The sequence below is a fragment of the Phyllobates terribilis genome, unplaced genomic scaffold (assembly GCF_046119375.1).
Source record: "Phyllobates terribilis strain yellow unplaced genomic scaffold, ASM4611937v1 Scaffold_7__3_contigs__length_470593459, whole genome shotgun sequence".
Classification (NCBI taxonomy): domain Eukaryota; kingdom Metazoa; phylum Chordata; class Amphibia; order Anura; family Dendrobatidae; genus Phyllobates; species Phyllobates terribilis.
Window position 1 is genome coordinate 384,222,890 of NW_027362767.1, and position 19,758 is coordinate 384,242,647.

Genomic DNA, 19,758 nt, shown 5'->3' on the forward strand with positions numbered 1-19,758 from the left:
TATTTTCTCCTATCGCTCGCTAGAATTGAAGTCTCATCTTTCTGCTTACTTCGCTTCTCTAACACTTTCTGGAGGAAGTTCCAATCCTACATTCATATCATGTCATTGCCAAATATGGCCACCTCTGTGGAAGCCATCTACAGGACCATTAATTATAGGCCAATCCCCAGGGCTGATTGACGCGCCCCTGGGCCTGTGTCGCGCTGCGTTGCGCACGCGGGAGCTTACCCGGAGCCGGATCTGTTTAGGGTTGTAGTCTCGTGGCGGTGACCCGGTCCGTGCCCAGGGAGTCAAACTGGACGGCAGTCTGTTAGCGGTAGAAAACGGTTGATGACTACGCCACCCGTTGAATGCAGCCAGGGGGCTGCTGCTGCAGGGCAGACCGCTGAGGCCGGTGGAAGGATGGTGCAGCGTGATAGTATAACCCCCAACGGGAGGGGTATGGCCTCAGGGCAGCCGACGTGGATGATGGGGGTAGCAGGAACCACTCAGAGACGGTATGGTAGCGTTCAGGGTCTTTACTGATAACAACGATAGACCCTCCCGGAGTACTTGCTAGCGAACGGGGCCTGGTCAGTCCTTGAGCAGATGGGATCTCCCCTGGCCAGGCGTAGTTGTAGGCCTCCCAAGCTGACTGTACTCTTCTGGCTACCTTGCTAGAAGCTGATGTAAGTAGCCCACGTCCCTGAGTGTACCGTGTGGTGCTCACCCGTATGGCCGGTGACTCGGGGCCTTCGGGCTTCTGGGCCAGGGGACCTGAAATCCCCTGCCTGACGGATTCTGCTGCTGGGTAGAAGTTAGTCCCCACAGCCTCGGACTCCGGGTCCGGTAAAGAATCTTCTTAGTCAGGGCGAGCTCTTTAGCTGCCAGCCCCTGACTCCTTGTGACTCTGCTGCTTCCTATGCTGCTCTTGTCTCTGCTCTTCCTGGACTCACTAACCCTGCCTCAGCCCCGGGTTTATACAGGGGAAGTTCTTCCCCTCCCAAGGCTGGGCAGGAGGTGTGGCATGCACAGGATCCCTGACCAAAGGACCTCCCACCTGCTCTCAGACGTAATATCTCTATCACTGTGACAACCAGACCCCTGGGGTGTCACACTCCCCCCTAGTGAAATTTAGTACTCCGGGACTAAACATTTTTTAGAAAAATATAACAAGGTATATCAAAGAACAATAAAATACAATAAGGAAACACAATAAGATGGTCACGGATGTCCGCAACCGGGTGCAGTCTTTGAAGAAAAGCAAAGGTGTCCATTTCACCAACACAGGGAGACGTAACCAGGTAGGGGTCTGTCCTACCCCGAGTCCTTAACAGTCTCTAGTCCATCCTGGGTTACGCTCCAACTATATACAAAGGGTTCCCGGTAAATCCACCGAAGACTCCTAAAAACAACTAGAAACACAAAATTACACACAAGCAACAATAAACAGGTAAACATTGTAAAACAACTTAAACATTTAGATCCTCCAACGTGCGGGTAACTGGCCTCTAGTGGCCCTAGTGGACCTACGGAGCTGACTGTCTGGCCCTGAACTACAGGGTGTAGGAGCTGTCAAGGGTAAACTGGGCAGCTGTCTACCGGCTCTTTGTCTCACTAGGGGTACGGCAGGCTCACTATAAGCAGAGGGTGGATTCTCCCGTTCCGCTTGGGTGGAGTCTTCTGCCTCCTGGACCGGCTGCTCTTCCAGCTCTACCCGTTGCTCCGTAGGTTCTTGGGATGATGGTTGGAGGAAGGTGAGTACGGGTACCACAACTGCACCATTGACTTGAGTCCAAGACCGAGGGAAGTCCCCGAGCACGGTACTAACCATATCTTCCCTTTCTTCCACGGGTCGATGGTCTTCCTGTTCCTCCTCAGGGTTCCTCAGTTGTTCGGGGCACTTCTTCAGGTGGTCCCGGGATACAATGGCTGTGGTTTCCCCTCCGTCTTTACTGATGGTACAGACCTTCGGGTTCTCGTGGCTTGAGGGCAGTACGGTGTACGGGTCCTTCTCCCACTGGTCGTCCAACTTGTGGAGCCGTCTCTTCCTCTTCAAGACCTGCTCTCCGGGTACCAGGGGAACAGCGGGAGCATACTGGTTGTAAGTCTTCTCTTGTCTTTCCCTAGCCTGACAAAGACTTCGCTCCACGCTCTCCTGTACTTTCCGGTACTGCTGCTGCCTCTCTGTGTCCCAGTCTGTTTCTGGTGAAGTGTCCTCGGGCGTCAGGACTCCCATTTCCAGGTCAACAGGTAACTTACCAGGTCTTGCCCTCATTAGGTAAGCCGGGGTACAGTTGGTGGAACCTACCGGGATGTGGTTGTATAGGTCCACCAGATCGGGCAACTTCTCAGGCCACAGACTGCGTTCTTCCAGGGGCAACGTTTTTAGAAGATCCATTACCACCTGGTTCATTTTTTCACAAAGTCCATTAGTTTGCGGATGGTAGGGTGTCGTCCTTATCTTCCGGCAGCCATACAGATTACAGAATTCCTGGAAGACCTCCGCTTCAAAGGCAGGTCCCTGGTCCGTCAGCACTTGGTCCGGGTACCCGTGTGGGCGGCAAAAGTGCTGCTGGAAGGCTCTAGCTGCTGTTCGAGCCGTTAAGTCCTTGACGGGGACGACAACCAGAAACCGGGAGTAATGATCCACGATGGTTAACGCGTAGACGTAGCCACTTCTGCTGGGGGTCAGTTTTACATGATCCAAGGCCACCAGTTCCAACGGTTGCCGGGTGACGATGGACTGCAGGGGAGTCTTCTGGCTGGCCCGGTCCTTCCTTCTCAGATTGCACGGGCCACAGTCTCTGCACCACTTCTCGATGGTTCCCCTCATGCCTACCCAGTGGAACCGCTCGCGCAGCAGGAACTCCAGCTTTTTCCACCCGAAGTGTCCAGCTCCGTCGTGGTATGCCTCCATCACCATGGCTGCGTCTCTTCGTGGCACCACTACTTGCCAGAGTAGTTCATGCGTCCTGGAGTTAACCATTCTGCGGCACAACTTCCCCTTGTAAAGGAACAGTCGACTCTTCTCTGCCCATAGTTGTTTGGCTTCCTCTGGAGCGTCTGATTCCAGGCTAGCCTCCGGGCGAGTCAGCATCTCCTTCACCAGTCGGACGGCAGGGTCGCTGTCTTGCGTTTCCGCCCAGTTGTAGTGAGGTAAGGGGTTCAACGTAGCAGCCTGCTTACTCCTTACCCGGTGGGAATACTGGATAGTCCCATGACGGTGGAACGCAGGGAGTTCAACTTCTTCCAGTCCCTCCGGATCTTCTCCTCCGTCCGGCAGGTTGGGCATCCTGGACAGGGCGTCCGCGTTGGTATTGGAGCGCCCTGCCCGGTATTTAATTGTAAACTCGTAGTTGGACAGACGGGCCATCCACCTCTGCTCCAGGGCACCGAGTCTTGCCGTGTCCAGGTGTATCAACGGGTTGTTATCCGTGTATACGGTGAACCGGGAAGAAGCGAGGTAATGCCTAAAGCGCTCGGTGACTGCCCATACCACGGCCAGGAACTCTAGCTTAAATGAGCTGTAATTCTCGGGGTTCCTTTCGGTGGGTCGCAGTTTTCGGCTGGCATAGGAGATCACTCGTTCTCTCCCCTGCTGAATCTGGGATAGTACGGCTCCTAGCCCGATGTTACTGGCGTCGGTGTAGAGGATGAAGGGCTGGCTATAGTCTGGGTACGCCAAGATTTCATCCCCCGTGAGGGCCATCTTCAGCTGGCGGAAGGACTCTTCTTCTAGCTCTTCCCATTTGAAGGGCGGCTTCTGGTTCTTGGCCTTCCGGGACTGGCCTATCAGGAGGTCCTGCATAGGCGCTGCCTTTTTGGTGAAACCGGGAATAAACCTTCGGTAGTAGCCTACCAACCCTAGGAACTGCCGCACTTCTTTTACGCTGGAGGGGCTTGGCCATCCCTTAATTGCGGTGATCTTATCGGGGTCGGGAGCCACTCCGTCAGCGCTCACCACGTGTCCCAGGTATTGCACCTTTGGTTTCAGGAGGTGACACTTGGAGGGTTTCACCTTTAGGCCATAACTCGCCAGAGCTTCGAACACCTCCGCCAGGTGTTTCAGGTGGTCCTCGTAAGTTTTGGAGTATACGATGACATCGTCCAGGTACAACAGGACCGTCTCGAAGTTTCTGTGGCCCAGACAGCACTCCATTAATCGTTGGAAGGTTCCTGGGGCGTTGCAGAGTCCGAACGGCATGCAGGTGAACTCACTAAGTCCCATCGGGGTGGTGAATGCAGTCTTCTCCCGGTCTGCCTCTGCTACAGGAACCTGCCAGTACCCGCTAGTGAGATCCAAGGTAGAGAAGAAGTTAGCAGATCTTAAAGCAGCCAATGACTCCTCTATCCTTGGTAAGGGGTACGCATCCTTGTGTGTGATACGGTTGATTTTCCGGTAATCTACACACATCCTCATGGTGTTGTCTTTCTTTTTGACTAAAACTAGTGGGGCTGCCCAGGGGCTACAGCTATCCCGGATTACCCCAGCCTCCTTCATGTCTCTAAGCATCCCCTTGGCGTGTTGGTAATGTGCAGGGGGTACGGGTCGATACCTCTCTTTTATGGGAGGATGATCTCCCGTGGGGATGCGGTGTTCTACCCCCTTGACTCGCCCGAAGTCTAACGGGTGTTTACTAAACACTCTCTCATACTCTTGAACCACCCGATAGACTCCTTGTTTCTGGTGTGAGGGAGTGGAGTCAGTACCCAGATGTAGTTGCTGACACCAGTCCTCCATGTCTTTCTTAGAGCCGTTACCTTCCTCCGGGTGAGATGGAGGCAAGGGTTCCACAAATTGTATAGAATTTTGATTAGTGGTATATAATTTGGCTAGCGTGGCATACCGGGGCAGGTACACTTCCCTCTCCCCGATATTTATTATGCGAACGGGCACCCTCCCATGGCGTACATTGACCACCCCCCGTGCTGTCAAAATGGTGGGCCTACTATCTGAGTAAACTGGTTCTACCATTGCCTGGTAATCTCTACCTCTCAGACCAATAGCTGCCCGGCACCAAATCATCATTTCACTTTTTGGGGGCATGGCAATAGGAAAAGGGTCACACATTCTTACGCTACCAATCTCACCGCCGGAGAGTTCCACTTGTTGCCGTTGCATCAGTGCCCGGATCTCTTTCTGGAGCACCCGCTGCTCGCCGGAGCTGGCATTCTTGGCAACCTGCTGTAAAAGGAAAATCACCTCTGCAAGACAATTTTCAATTACATTAGTTCCTAGAGTTATCTTTGGGTGATTCTCATGTTTGTCAATGTCTACAATGATCAGTCCCTGTGCGGCCAGTTCGACTCTACCAATTTTGATGGTCACCTCTTTAAATCCGATCTGTGGCACGGGCTGACCATTGCTGGCGATGATACTCAAGTCGTCGTCAGGGTAGCGGGTAATATCCGAGTCATTCCAGTACTGCTTGAAGAGCACGTACGGGATGGTGGTGACCTGTGACCCGGTGTCCAGTAGGGCACTCATGGGAATGCCATCCAGTACCACAGGCAAGACTGGACGTCCTCCCACATATCTGTCGCGCCAGTTCGATGGGCCTGGTGATCTTTTTCCTGGGGGTTGGCCCTCTACCCCAGGTTGTGCCCGTTTAAAGAACAGTACCTTTCCATATGTCCGGGTTGATTGCAGCGGCGGCAGATGGGTCGTCCGTCCTCGCTGTATCGGTCACTGGGTCTTCCTCTGGCCGGTGGGGTCCTCCTTGGTCGACGCCACGGGATGTCCTCCGGTCCGGATGCCAGCTGGATCTTCCCTGGAGTGGAAACCTGTAAAGACTGCACAGTTCGGGTTAGCGCAGCAACGCTCTTAACTAGCTCTTGGACCTGATGGTGTAGGTCTGGAGCCGGGTCATTGTCCAAAGCCTGCGCATCAGCTCCCACAGGCCCTGCCGACAAGGGCGCCGCCTCCTGGTGGTAAGTAATAGCTGGGCGCCTGTGGGTCACAACGCCACCCGGTGCTGGTTCTCGGAGCACCCGGATAGCTCTATCCTTGAACTGTGCAAAGTCCAGATGGGGATCCTGTAAGGCCATTGCCCGCAACTGGGTTCGGTGGGCATTGCAATATAAACCCTCTATAAATTGTTCAGTCAACAGCCTGTCCTCGTTTCCCACCCCATCAGGGTCGGTCTGCTTTATGGCCCTCAGGGCCTCTTGTAGGTTTAGTGCATAGTCCCTTATACTCTCATGCGCTCGCTGCTTGCACCCGTAGAATCTAAGCTTGATCTCGGCTGAGGTGCGGGTATCGAAGGTGTCCCTCAGCCGGGTTAGTATCTCTGCGACAGTCCTCCTCCCAGGTGGCCAAGATTTTACTTCTCTTTTGGCTGCCCCGATTAGTTGGGCCACCAGGATGCTCACTTTTTGCTCTTCTGTGAGGGGGTACACCTGGAAGAGGCTATCCAGCTTTTCTCTAAAGTCATGCAGGGTATGTGACTCCCCTGAGTACTGGGGTAGCCAAGCTGCTCCCGGGATATATGGCATGGTGAAGGGCATAACTGCAGCAGCGGTGGCGCTGGCGGGGGTCGAGGTAGTGAAGCTCTCCTCCGTATCCGACATCTTCCTCCCCCCTAGTGGACCGTGGCCTACCTTGCGATGATCCTCTTCCGTAGGCCGCGGCTCCGCAGTGGATCGTCAGGGTTGAGGACCTTCCGTCGCGCTCCTGTGACGTCGGCGTCTGCTGGGCTCCTTCCAGGACCTTACGCAACGTCCGGACGTGAGGCGGGGCTTCAGTTCTCGCGCGCTTTCGGAGTCCACGCCCCTCTTCTTCCCGCGCGGCGTCCTCAAGATGGCGTCCAATGGCGGGAAAACTCCACGGATGGCGGGAAGAAGGCTGAAGATGGCGCCGGATGGCGGGAAACTTCACCGATGGCGGGAAGAAGGCTGAAGATGGCGCCGGATGGCGGGAATCTTCACCGATGGCGGGAATCTTCACCACTGGTAAGTTTGAACAGTCTTTGCTTTTCAGGCACGCAGTACCCGGTGGTTGCGGGCACGTGATCCTGCCGACTACGCCAAAGTTGACGCGCCCCTGGGCCTGTGTCGCGCTGCGTTGCGCACGCGGGAGCTTACCCGGAGCCGGATCTGTTTAGGGTTGTAGTCTCGTGGCGGTGACCCGGTCCGTGCCCAGGGAGTCAAACTGGACGGCAGTCTGTTAGCGGTAGAAAACGGTTGATGACTACGCCACCCGTTGAATGCAGCCAGGGGGCTGCTGCTGCAGGGCAGACCGCTGAGGCCGGTGGAAGGATGGTGCAGCGTGATAGTATAACCCCCAACGGGAGGGGTATGGCCTCAGGGCAGCCGACGTGGATGATGGGGGTAGCAGGAACCACTCAGAGACGGTATGGTAGCGTTCAGGGTCTTTACTGATAACAACGATAGACCCTCCCGGAGTACTTGCTAGCGAACGGGGCCTGGTCAGTCCTTGAGCAGATGGGATCTCCCCTGGCCAGGCGTAGTTGTAGGCCTCCCAAGCTGACTGTACTCTTCTGGCTACCTTGCTAGAAGCTGATGTAAGCAGCCCACGTCCCTGAGTGTACCGTGTGGTGCTCACCCGTATGGCCGGTGACTCGGGGCCTTCGGGCTTCTGGGCCAGGGGACCTGAAATCCCCTGCCTGACGGATTCTGCTGCTGGGTAGAAGTTAGTCCCCACAGCCTCGGACTCCGGGTCCGGTAAAGAATCTTCTTAGTCAGGGCGAGCTCTTTAGCTGCCAGCCCCTGACTCCTTGTGACTCTGCTGCTTCCTATGCTGCTCTTGTCTCTGCTCTTCCTGGACTCACTAACCCTGCCTCAGCCCCGGGTTTATACAGGGGAAGTTCTTCCCCTCCCAAGGCTGGGCAGGAGGTGTGGCATGCACAGGATCCCTGACCAAAGGACCTCCCACCTGCTCTCAGACGTAATATCTCTATCACTGTGACAACCAGACAGAGGTGTTATCAGTCATATTGTAATCTTGTCTGTGATGTTAATGAGACTGCTGAAAAATCTCCTGTACATAAGTAAGTATGAGTTTAGCATGTGGAATAGTGGCCATTGTGAACATTGCAAGATTTCTGATTTTTTTTGTATAGATTGTGACATTGACAATTGAAAAATATATTATACATATATTTAAATACATTTAACATAAAAACTCCTTTATAAACAATGGGTAATTTTCCCTGTGAGAAATGAACTCTGTATTTTCTCCTATCGCTCGCTAGAATTGAAGTCTCATCTTTCTGCTTACTTCGCTTCTCTAACACTTTCTGGAGGAAGTTCCAATCCTACATTCATATCATGTCATTGCCAAATATGGCCACCTCTGTGGAAGCCATCTACAGGACCATTAATTACAGGCCAATCCCCAGGGCTGATCACCGCCATAAATCTCTAGGTAATCGGTCTAATCCCCACTGAAAATAGACAAGACCCCTAATCAGTAGAAATGAATAAACTTATGAAAGTTCTCCATTAAGTTCTTTGTAAATACCCAACTAATGAGCAAACTTAGGTGACAGTCTGGTGGTTGCATTACTCTCATTATGGCTTTTTTTTTTAATACCAGTATGCGATAAAATCTTTTTCTCCCCCTAGTGGTTGATGAAGTCAATGAAAATTGTATAATTTAATCATTTAAAGGATCTGGACACCTTTGGGTGCATTTTGTTTTGTTTATTAAGTGCATGTATTTTAAGCTGAAACTCATTTTTGCAATTGGGTTTAGTTAAAAACGTTTCATTGTTTCACTTATATAGTACATTACTGGCTGCATAATGAATTGATTGGGAATCCATCAGTGAGTGCATTCTGATGGAAGAGTTTTTATAACCACAAAGCTCAGTTCAATTTTCATGTGGTCATAAATCAGCTAAAGGAACTTAGGAGAATGAAGACAAGAGTTATAAGCTCTCTGACAGAATGAGCTCGCTGACGGATTCTCAGTTGACTCATTCTGCTGCCAGCAGAATAGAATAGACCCGTATGGACGGTGCAAATATGTTAATGGAACCCAATCGCAAAAAAGATTTTCAGCCAAAAATATATGTATTTAAGCGAGAAAAAAACCCTGAAGGTGTCCATATCCTTTCACAATTACGTTATTATCATCTATCTATCCTCGACTAGCTACATAAGTCCATTAGTAAATGTATCAGTGATCGACTGATAGCTCTAAATTCTTTTAGTTATCATTTTTACAATTTTTGTAAACTGGTTTCTTATTTATTTCAATGTCATGCCGTAAATACCTGCACATAGCATCCAAAAAATGCTAGATATGGCCTATTTTTGATGCACGCATATTATAGGGGTATTCTCAAGTTTGAAAGTTATCCGCTATCTGTGGTATAATGAATAACTTCCTGACTGCTGAGGGTCCGACCGCTGGCAACCCACTAATCTCAAGACTGGAGAATTTCGGATTAGTGGTTGACCTTGTGCTCTGCCGCTCCATTCATTTTCAATGAGACCCCCGGAGATAGCCGAGCGCTGCACTTGACTGTTCTTCAGCACTCCCCTTAGAATGAAAGTCACAGATTCTTAGGATCGGTGGAGGCCCGGAGGTCGGACCCCCAGCGATCTGAAAGTTATCGCCTATATAGGGGATAGTTTTCAAACTTGAGAATACCCCTTTAAAAAGAATTGCTAAGATTAATCCCCAGCACTCACTTTACAGCATCCTAGACTTGTGAATCCTCACAACATGCACACTGTCAGGATTATCCAGTGTCAGTGCTGGGAATGGGTGAGTGCGTGACCGCAAGTATGTGATTTACATACATGCAGTTATGTGCAGACTAGACATGCACAGCCTCGCTTTGAGAAAGGCTGGCCACGTCTAGTCGGACTGTGCCTGGTAGTAAGTAGAGATGAGCGAACCCAAACTTAAAAGTTCGGGGTTCGTACTGGACAGGGGAAAGTCCGCTGCAGAGAGAGAGATAGAATATTTTCGGACTCAAAAGTCCGAGTCCCCATTGTTTTCAATGGCGTTCGGGTTCTGGTTCAAGTTCTGGTACCCGGACCGAACTTTGGAATAAAGTTTAGGTCGGGTGCCAGAACCCGAACTTCCGCTCATCCCTAGTAGTAAGCAAATCGCATACTTGTTGTAACATTACTGCCCGTTCCCGGCACCGTAGAATCCTGACAGCATGCAGTGCGCACAATGGGAGGATTCATAAGTCTGCAGTCACATAGAGTGTCTACAGACTTGAACCCCCCCAAGCCTGGACAACCCCTTTAAGGCTAGACAGAGAAAATATAGAAACCTTTTGAGTTTAGCCATGCTGCTCACATATACAGATTATCATCCGCTGCGTACCGACTATTTTGGCATAATCTTAATGTAAACCTTTCAAGATTTCCATAACAGCAGACCACGAACATAAAGTAAAACATTTTATTAACATTGAATTAACGGCACGGCATCCATGTAAATGCTTATATTAAAAGGATAACAAACGTGTATAAATAGGCTTGTGCATGCTCCAATATTACATCAGGTAAACAGCCAGCAGTAGAAAATTGTGTGAGCTGAAAAACGGGTCGAAGAGTTTAGAACCTCTCAGATTCTGGAAAATTTACCGAGGTCTGTTGATATATGTGAGGAATACTCCTATATATAGAAAACCCAGGGTCCCCCTTTTTTAAAAATCTCATCTATTAGAGTGGAAAGTGGCTATAAAGAGCCTCTCTCATTTGGAGGACCCAAAAGTGTAATACCTTATTCTTCCTGCGTTGGCACTGTAGGGGAATTCAACACTTGCTTTCAGGTTCCCATACATTTTATATGTGATCTTCCTGGATTCTAGAACTCAAACAGCTTGTGATCAGCTTATAATCAGGATTCATTCTTACTAATGTGATTGCTACTACAATTTATTGATCTTTGGGTCTTTTTCTTTATATAAAATCCTGTTTTTTTAATGTTTTTTCTCTTCAAAATTTGTAATCTTTTGTTCTAAATTCATAGAAATCGGGTCCCTCTACTCAAACATCTATAAAATGGGTCCACTCCAAACTCTTAAGACCCTTTTATAAATATTTTAAAAACCTGTTAAAAACTCACCAAAATGTAAATTTAAAAAAAGCAAGCGTGTTATCTGCTGCTCATCAGTATACCTGATGGCTCCTCCAATGGTGTGCAGATGAAAATTAGGGCTTAAGGCCCCCATACACATTAGACAGCTGTCGCCCAACAGTTGTTCAACCGTCAGCTATCTTCCCCATGCACAGGAACGCTGGACTTGGCCAAGCACACTTGTGTTCACTATAAGAGAGCCACCACCAGACTCATCTGTCCTCCTCCTCAAGACTCTTCTGGATTCGGCTTATCTCCTGGAGGTCAAAAGGATCAACCACTGGATGTCCAACAGGCCGGATCTTCTCTCCTCCAACATGATCTGTCGGGGAAGAGTCAAGCCCCCATGCACACATCAGACTATTGGCCATACCCACCGATATTGGAGGGTTCGGTCAACTTTAGTCTAATAATTATGGTGGCCTTTGGACTATGTGCACACTATCTGTGGTGTGTGTTCAAGCATACGTGCCAGGAAAACTCCCAACTTATATGTCAAATGCATCCATGGGTCCCCTTTCACCCAACGGAGGTTAAAAAAATGTCCTTTTGGGTTTCATCAAGCTTGCATTAATCAGTATACCTTTTTTTTACTGTATAGATGAGCACAGTTGAATGCACTTTTCTATACAGAAGCTTCCCAAAAAAGAAAAGTGTATACCATGTAGTATAACTATTTTTTTTAACATGGATGACTATAGAAGCCATGGAAGGCTTGAAGGGGATCTGTCACTTGCTCAAAAAAATTTAGTTAAATACTCTGTAATAACCTCTGAGTTCCAATGATTCTGCTGCTTTTTTTCTGTTTTGCGCTGGGTCACCCCATTTAAGATATGCTAAGGAAGTATGGTACTTCGAAACCCGTAGACTTAATAAACACCACATAATCTCCTAGTGAGGACCTGGATTTGCCTTTATTTACCAGCAGTGTGGATTCTCCACTGCTTTCCTTTCTACAGCTCCTTTGCAGAGATATTCACATTTGTTGCTTTTGGAGCGCAGTATGTGAAATCTCTGCTTGTATTTCAACTGGGCGTTTCTTCAGAGTCTTCTCTAGGGTCGTGCGCTTTCATCCATCCCAGGACAATCACAGCTAGCCAGCATCTGAGAATACGAGACTGCTAGATCAGCTGCCGAGCTGTAATTGATCGCATTTGGGAGGGAGGGGGGAAAGAGCACTCCCCCAGAAAAAACTCCAGGTTGAAATAAAAGGAGAGATTTCACATACTGCGCTCCAGAGGAAACAAATGTGAATACCTCTGCAATGGAGAGATGCAGCACAAAACGAAAAAGAGTGTCAGAATCAGGGGAGCTCAGGCATTTTTACAAGGTATTTACTTCATTTTTTTTTAGCAAGTGACAGGTCCTCTTTAAGAAAAGTGTGAGTAGAGCTTTAAATGCAAGTAGCTTGAGCTAGACACACAAGGAAAAAATTGGGCAAACCACCAGTAATGGTAGAAGTGACCTGTGGTCTCATGTGTTGGTGCCAATTGTTCCCCTTTCCCCAGTAAAATATGGATGTTTATGGTTGAGTTGGCATTAGAAGCTGTCTGCCGAATAACAGTTTGGTTGGCAACTATCTCAAGTGTACAGCTACCTTTCCAAATTACCATGATTGATGAAGATGAGAAGCATGCTTTGGGACCTCAATGACATGTCCCGATAGCACAGCACCCATTAAATAGTAGACAATTGTGGGGGCAACAGGGATACCCTTCTGATGGGCCAAGATGGATAACCTGTGTGGTTCAAGAAGAGCATTTGTGGGCCAAGCTCGGTCAGTTTTTAGGGCTGCGCCAACCAGCATAGAGCCAATCAGGTAACTAAAAACTGTCCTAAAATAATGAGTCTGGTGACCATGCGCCAGAACTTATGTACAAAACATGTACTGCAACTTTTTCTCTATGAATGTTTTTGAAAAAGCAAACTACCATCTAGAGACATGAATAATGTCCTTAAACATCTTGTAAAGTCTTCTGCACAGTCTATAAAGAGAAGTCACACTTGAGATTATAGTGAACACTTCACACATGATACATATATGAACGGTTTCCATATATAATCAGAATGGTGGTTTCTGGGGAGCAACGTTTTGTTGTAGGCAAACTGTGCTTTCTGGGACAATAGCTAATGTAGAAGAAGGTGGTGTGCTGGCATCGTATGGTATGCATCAGGTCTGTGACATGGTGCTTTTTCGGAATAATGAGTGGTGAAGATGTGTGACACACCAATGTGGTCCTAACACCAGGTGCCTCCTGATCATCACTTTCATAGTCATTTTGTCTTTTCATCCATCCAGCCTGAACTCGTTGGGTTTTCTTGTGCTTGTTGACCTCCACCCCTCTTTATAGGTCGGGAATATTTTCCGGTCACGCATGTTCCAGAATCTCCTCTTCATTGCTGATCTCCAGACCGTTCTTCCTTATGAGAGTTTGTTTCTGAAGTCCCTTTAACTTGAACAGCAGATCTCGAATAAATGCCTAGAAAACAGTCAAGAAGATTTATGCTCATGCTCAGCAAGTCAGAGGTATATCTTATAGCGAACAATTTCCTAGAGGAACCGATTAACCCACTTAGGATTTAGCTGTTTGGGGCTTTTTTTACAGCCACACCTAGACTTTTGTGAGATGAGTTATATTGTTTTCATATTTTTATTGGTTTAATTTTGGGGTGCATATAAAAAACTTATATGATTTTTTTTCAATTGTAGAAGAGGGTAGAATGAAAAAAATATTCTGTAAATCTTTTTGCTTCTTCTTTTGTTTGCTTTATTTTTTCTACATTGCAGTAAAAAATGACTTATTAATTTTATTCAGTACGATGTTATGAAAACTAAATATATACCGTTTTTTTAATGTTTTCTTGCTTTTGTGTAATAGAATTATTTTTTTCATGCAATAATTTGTTTTTGTGCTGCCAAATTCTGAGATCTATAACGTTTCTATTATTATTTATATTAACAGAATTGTGTTAGGGATTGATTTTCTGCAGGTTCAGTTGACACTTTCATTTGTGCAATTTTTGGGTTATATGTGATATTTTAATCACTTTTTATTTTCAGATTTTTGGGAGTATTTTTTTTTCTGTTTATTTTCTCATGGTATTTACCGTATGGGTTAAATAATGAGATTTTTTTTATACTTGAGTTTCTTGTGGATGGGGTGATACTAATATATTTATATATATATTATATATATACACACATTGATAGATACATAGATAACTACAATATATACATCTCTAGCTATATATCTGTCTGTATATATTAAAAAAAAGAAATGGTAAAAGTCAACACATTTATACACATAAGAAAGTCAGAGAGTGCCACCAAAATCTACAAGTTTCGCCAACTTTTCTCTTCTCATACAGTACAGACCAAAAGTTTGGACACACCTTCTCATTTAAAGATTTTTCAGTATTTTCATGACTATGAAAATTGTACATTCACACTGAAGGCATCAAAACTATGAATTAACACATGTGGAATTATATACTTAACAAAAAATTGTGAAACAACTGAAAATATGTCTTATATTCTAGGTTCTTCAAAGTAGCCACCTTTTGCTTTGATGACTGCTTTGCACACTCTTGGCATTCTCTTGATGAGCTTCAAGAGGTAGTCACCGGAAATGGTCTTCACTTCACAGATGTGCCCTGTCAGGTTTAATAAGTGGGATTTCTTGCCTTATAAATGGGGTTGGGACCACCAGTTGTGTTGTGCAGAAGTCAGGTGGATACACAGCTGATAGTCCTACTGAATAGACTGTTAGAATTTGTATTATGGCAAGAAAAAAGCAGTTAAGTAAAGAAAAACGAGTGGCCATCATTACTTTAAGAAATGAAGGTCAGTCAGTCCGAAAAATTGGGCAAACTTTGAATGTGTCTCCAAGTGCAGTTGCAAAAAGCATCAAGCGCTACAAAGAAACTGGCTCACATGAGGACCGCCCCAGGAAAGGAAGACCAAGAGTCACCTCTGCTTCTGAGGATAAGTTTATCCGAGTCACCAGCCTCAGAAATCGCAGGTTAACAGCAGCTCAGATTAGAGACCAGGTCAATGCCACACAGAGTTCTAGCAGCAGACACATCTCTACAACAACTGTTAAGAGGAGACTTTGTGCAGCAGGCCTTCATGGTAAAATAGCTGCTAGGAAACCACTGCTAAGCACAGGCAACAAGCAGAAGAGACAAGTTTGGGCTAAAGAACACAAGGAATGGACATTAGACCAGTGGAAATCTGTGCTTTGGTCTGATGAGTCCAAATTTGAGATCTTTAGTTCCAACCACCGTGTCTTTGTGCGACGCAGAAAAGGTGAACGGATGGACTCTACATGCCTGGTTCCCACCGTGAAGCATGGAGGAGGAGGTGTGATGGTGTGGGGGTGCTTTGCTGGTGACACTGTTGGGGATTTATTCAAAATTGAAGGCATACTGAACCAGCATGGCTACCACAGCATCTTGCAGCGGCATGCTATACCATCCGGTTTGCGTTTAGTTGGACCATCATTTATTTTTCAACAGGACAATGACCCCAAACACACCTCCAGGCTGTGTAAGGGCTATTTGACCAAGAAAGAGAGTGATGGGGTGCTACGCCAGATGACCTGGCCTCCACAGTCACCAGACCTGAACCCAATCGAGATAGTTTGGGGTGAGCTGGACCGCAGAGTGAAGGCAAAAGGGCCAACAAGTTCTAAGCATCTCTGGGAACTCCTTCAAGATTGTTGGAAGACCATTTCCGGTGACTACCTCTTGAAGCTCATCAAGAGAATGCCAAGAGTGTGCAAAGCAGTCATCAAAGCAAAAGGTGGCTACTTTGAAGAACCTAGAATATAAGACATATTTTCAGTTGTTTCACACTTTTTTGTTAAGTATATAATTCCACATGTGTTAATTCATAGTTTTGATGCCTTCAGTGTGAATGTACAATTTTCAAAGTCATGAAAATACAGAAAAATCTTTAAATGAGAAGGTGTGTCCAAACTTTTGGTCTGTACTGTATGTGTAGATCCTTTAAGACCACTAAAAAAATCAATTGTCTGTAACTGATAATTTTAGTCCCAAAAATATAACAATAAACCTTAGCTATTTTTATTCTGTCAGTTTTAGGGTTAGGGTGGTTAGATTAGGGTTAGGGTTAGTTAAACAACTATAACCCGTGATATCTGAACATCTTAGTTGTTAGCCAAAAGTTGAGTAGTATTTGGAAAATCCCTACATACATGCCCCGAAAAAAACGCCTATGTGCCATTGGAAGGTACAGTAAAGGGTCTGGGTGCCTCTGTGGAAGCCCCATTACGGTTCCATATAAAACATGACACTAAAGAGGCTCTTCAAACCATCTCTAAGTATTTAGAACAAATATACAGTATATATACAAATCCGCATTAATCACATGATTCTTCCTTCAAAGAATTTGGCCTATGTGCGGGAAATCACAACAATTTATATTTACCAACTTCCTCAATGTGAGCAATGTACGTATGACAATTCTTACAAAATCTCTGATACCTGAGCTCGGACACGAATGTGCCTGTTCACACTAGTTATGGGAGCATACTGCTGGCATTGTCTATGGGGGGCATCTGGCTGACACTATAGGGGGTAGAAAGGTAGTGTTGCTTATGGAGGCAACCTGCTGCCATTATATAGAATATTCTGTTGGTATTATTTATAATGGACACTCTCCTGCCATTGTTTATGGGGGCACATGCCTGATACCATTTATAGGGGTCACTATGTTGCCATTGTTTATGGGGGCACATCCCTGATACCATTGATACGGGAGACTCTGCTGCCAATGTTTATGGGGGCACATGCCTGATACCATTTATAGGGGACACTCTGCTGGCATTGTTTATGTGGGCACATGCCTGATACCATTTATAGGGGACACTCTGTTGCTATTGTTTATGGGGGCACATGCCTGATACCATCTAGAAGGGACACTTTGCTGCCATTGTTTATGGGGGCACATGCCTGATATCATTTATAGGGGACACTCTGCTGCCATTGTTTATGGGGGCGCATGCCTGATATCATTTATAGGGGACACTCTGCTGCCATTGTTTATGGGGGCGCATGCCTGATACCATTTATAGGGGACTCTCTACTGCCATTGTGCCATTGTTTATGGGGGCCCATGCCTGATACCATTTATGGGGGACACTCTGCTGCCATTATTTATGGGGGCACATGCCTAATATCATTTATAGGGGACACTCTGCTGCCATTGTTTATGGGGGCACATGCCTGATACCATTTATAGGGGACACTCTGCTGCCATTGTTTATCGGGGCACATGCCTGATACCATTTATAGGGGACACTCTGCTGGCATTGTTTATGGGGGGACATGCCTGATACCATCTGTAGGGGACACTTTGCTGCCATTGTTTATGGGGGCACATACCTGATATCATTTATAGGGGACACTCTGCTGCCATTGTTTATGGGGGCGCATGCCTGATATCATTTATAGGGGACACTCTGCTGCCATTGTTTATGGGCGCACATGCCTGATACCATTAATAGGGGACTCTCTACTGCCATTGTTTATGGGGGCACATGCCTGATATAATTTATAGGGGACACTTTGCTGCAATTGTTTATGGGGGCGCATGCCTGATATTATTTATAGGGGACACTCTGCTGCCATTGTTTATGGGGGCACATGCCTAATATCATTTATAGGGGTCACTATGCTGCCATTGTTTATGGGGGCAAATGCCTAATATCATTTATAGGGGACACTCAGCTGCCATTGTTTATGGGGGCACATGCCTGATAACATTTATAGGGGACACTCTGCTGGCATTGTTTATGGGGGCACATGCCTGATACCATTTATAGGGGACACTCTGCTGCCATTGTTTATGGGGGCACATGCCTGATACCATCTGTAGGGGACACTTTGCTGCCATTGTTTATGGGGGCACATACCTGATATCATTTATAGGGGACACTCTGCTGCCATTGTTTATGGGGGCGCATGCCAGATATCATTTATAGGGGACACTCTGCTGCCATTGTTTATGGGGGCACATGTCTGATACCATTTATAGGGGACTGTCTACTGCCACTGTTTATGGGGGCACATGCCTGATATCATTTATAGGGGACACTCTGCTGCCATTGTTTATGGGGGCGCATGCCTGATACTATTTATAGGGGACACTCTGCTGCCATTGTTTATGGGGGCACATGCCTGATACCATTTATAGGGGACTCTCTACTGCCATTGTTTATGGGGGCACATGCCTGATATTATTTATAGGGGACACTCTGCTGCCATTGTTTATGGGGGCACATGCCTAATATCATTTATAGGGGTCACTATGCTGCCATTGTTTATGGGGGCAAATGCCTAATATCATTTATAGGGGACACTCAGCTGCCATTGTTTATGGGGGCACATGCCTGATACCATTTATAGGGGACACTCTGCTGGCATTGTTTATGGGGGCACATGCCTGATACCATTTATAGGGGACACTCTGCTGCCATTGTTTATGGGGGCACATGCCTGATACCATCTGTAGGGGACACTTTGCTGCCATTGTTTATGGGGGCACATACCTGATATCATTTATAGGGGACACTCTGCTGCCATTGTTTATGGGGGCGCATGCCAGATATCATTTATAGGGGACACTCTGCTGCCATTGTTTATGGGGGCACATGTCTGATACCATTTATAGGGGACTCTCTACTGCCACTGTTTATGGGGGCACATGCCTGATATCATTTATAGGGGACACTCTGCTGCCATTGTTTATGGGGGCGCATGCCTGATACTATTTATAGGGGACACTCTGCTGCCATTGTTTATGGGGGCACATGCCTGATACCATTTATAGGGGACTCTCTACTGCCATTGTTTATGGGGGCACATGCCTGATATCATTTATAGGGGACACTCTGCTGCCATTGTTTATGGGGGCGCATGCCTGATACTATTTATAGGGGACACTCTGCTGCCATTGTTTATGGGGGCACATGCCTGATACCATTTATAGGGGACTCTCTGCTGCAATTGTTTATGGGGGCACATGCCTGATACCATTTATAGGGGACACTCTGCTGCCATTGTTTATGGGGGCACATGCCTGATATCATTTACAGGGGACACTCTGCTGCCATTGTTTATGGGGGCACATGCCTGATATCATTTATAGAGGATTCTCTGCTGCCATTGTTTGTGGGGGCAAATGCCTGATATCGTTTATAGGGGACACTCTGCTGACATTGTTTATGGGGGCACATACCTGATATCATTTATAGGGAACACTCTGCTGCCATTGTTTATGGGGGCACATGCCTGATACTATTTATAGGGGACACTCTGCTGCCATTGTTTATGGGGGCACATGCCTGATACCATTTATAGGGGACACTCTGCTGCCATTGTTTATGGGGGCACATGCCTGATACCATTTATAGGGGACACTCTGCTGGCATTGTTTATGGGGGCACATGCCTGATACCATCTGTAGGGGACACTCTGCTGCCATTGTTTATGGGGGCACATGCCTGATAATATTTATAGGGGACACTCTGCTGCCATTGTTTATGGGGGCCTCTCTACTACAATTGCTTATGGGGGCACATGCCTGATATAATTTACAGGGGACACTCTGCTGCCATTGTTTATGGGGGCAAATGCCTGATATCATTTATAGGGGACACTCTGCTGCCATTGTTTATGGGGGC

The 19,758-nt window shown here is 47.1% G+C and overlaps 1 protein-coding gene across 1 annotated transcript in view; it reads right to left on the reverse strand.

Annotated features, from left to right (window-relative positions):
• Positions 1 to 10,355: 10,355 nt before the first annotated feature.
• Positions 10,356 to 19,758, reverse strand: part of PPP1R14A (protein phosphatase 1 regulatory inhibitor subunit 14A) — a 51,636-nt gene continuing 42,233 nt past the window's right edge. Inside the window, exon 4 of the mRNA XM_073641444.1 lies at positions 10,356 to 13,530. Within this exon, the coding sequence (XP_073497545.1) occupies positions 13,420 to 13,530 (111 nt within the window). The 3' untranslated portion in view covers positions 10,356 to 13,419. The remainder of the gene's footprint in view (positions 13,531 to 19,758) is intronic.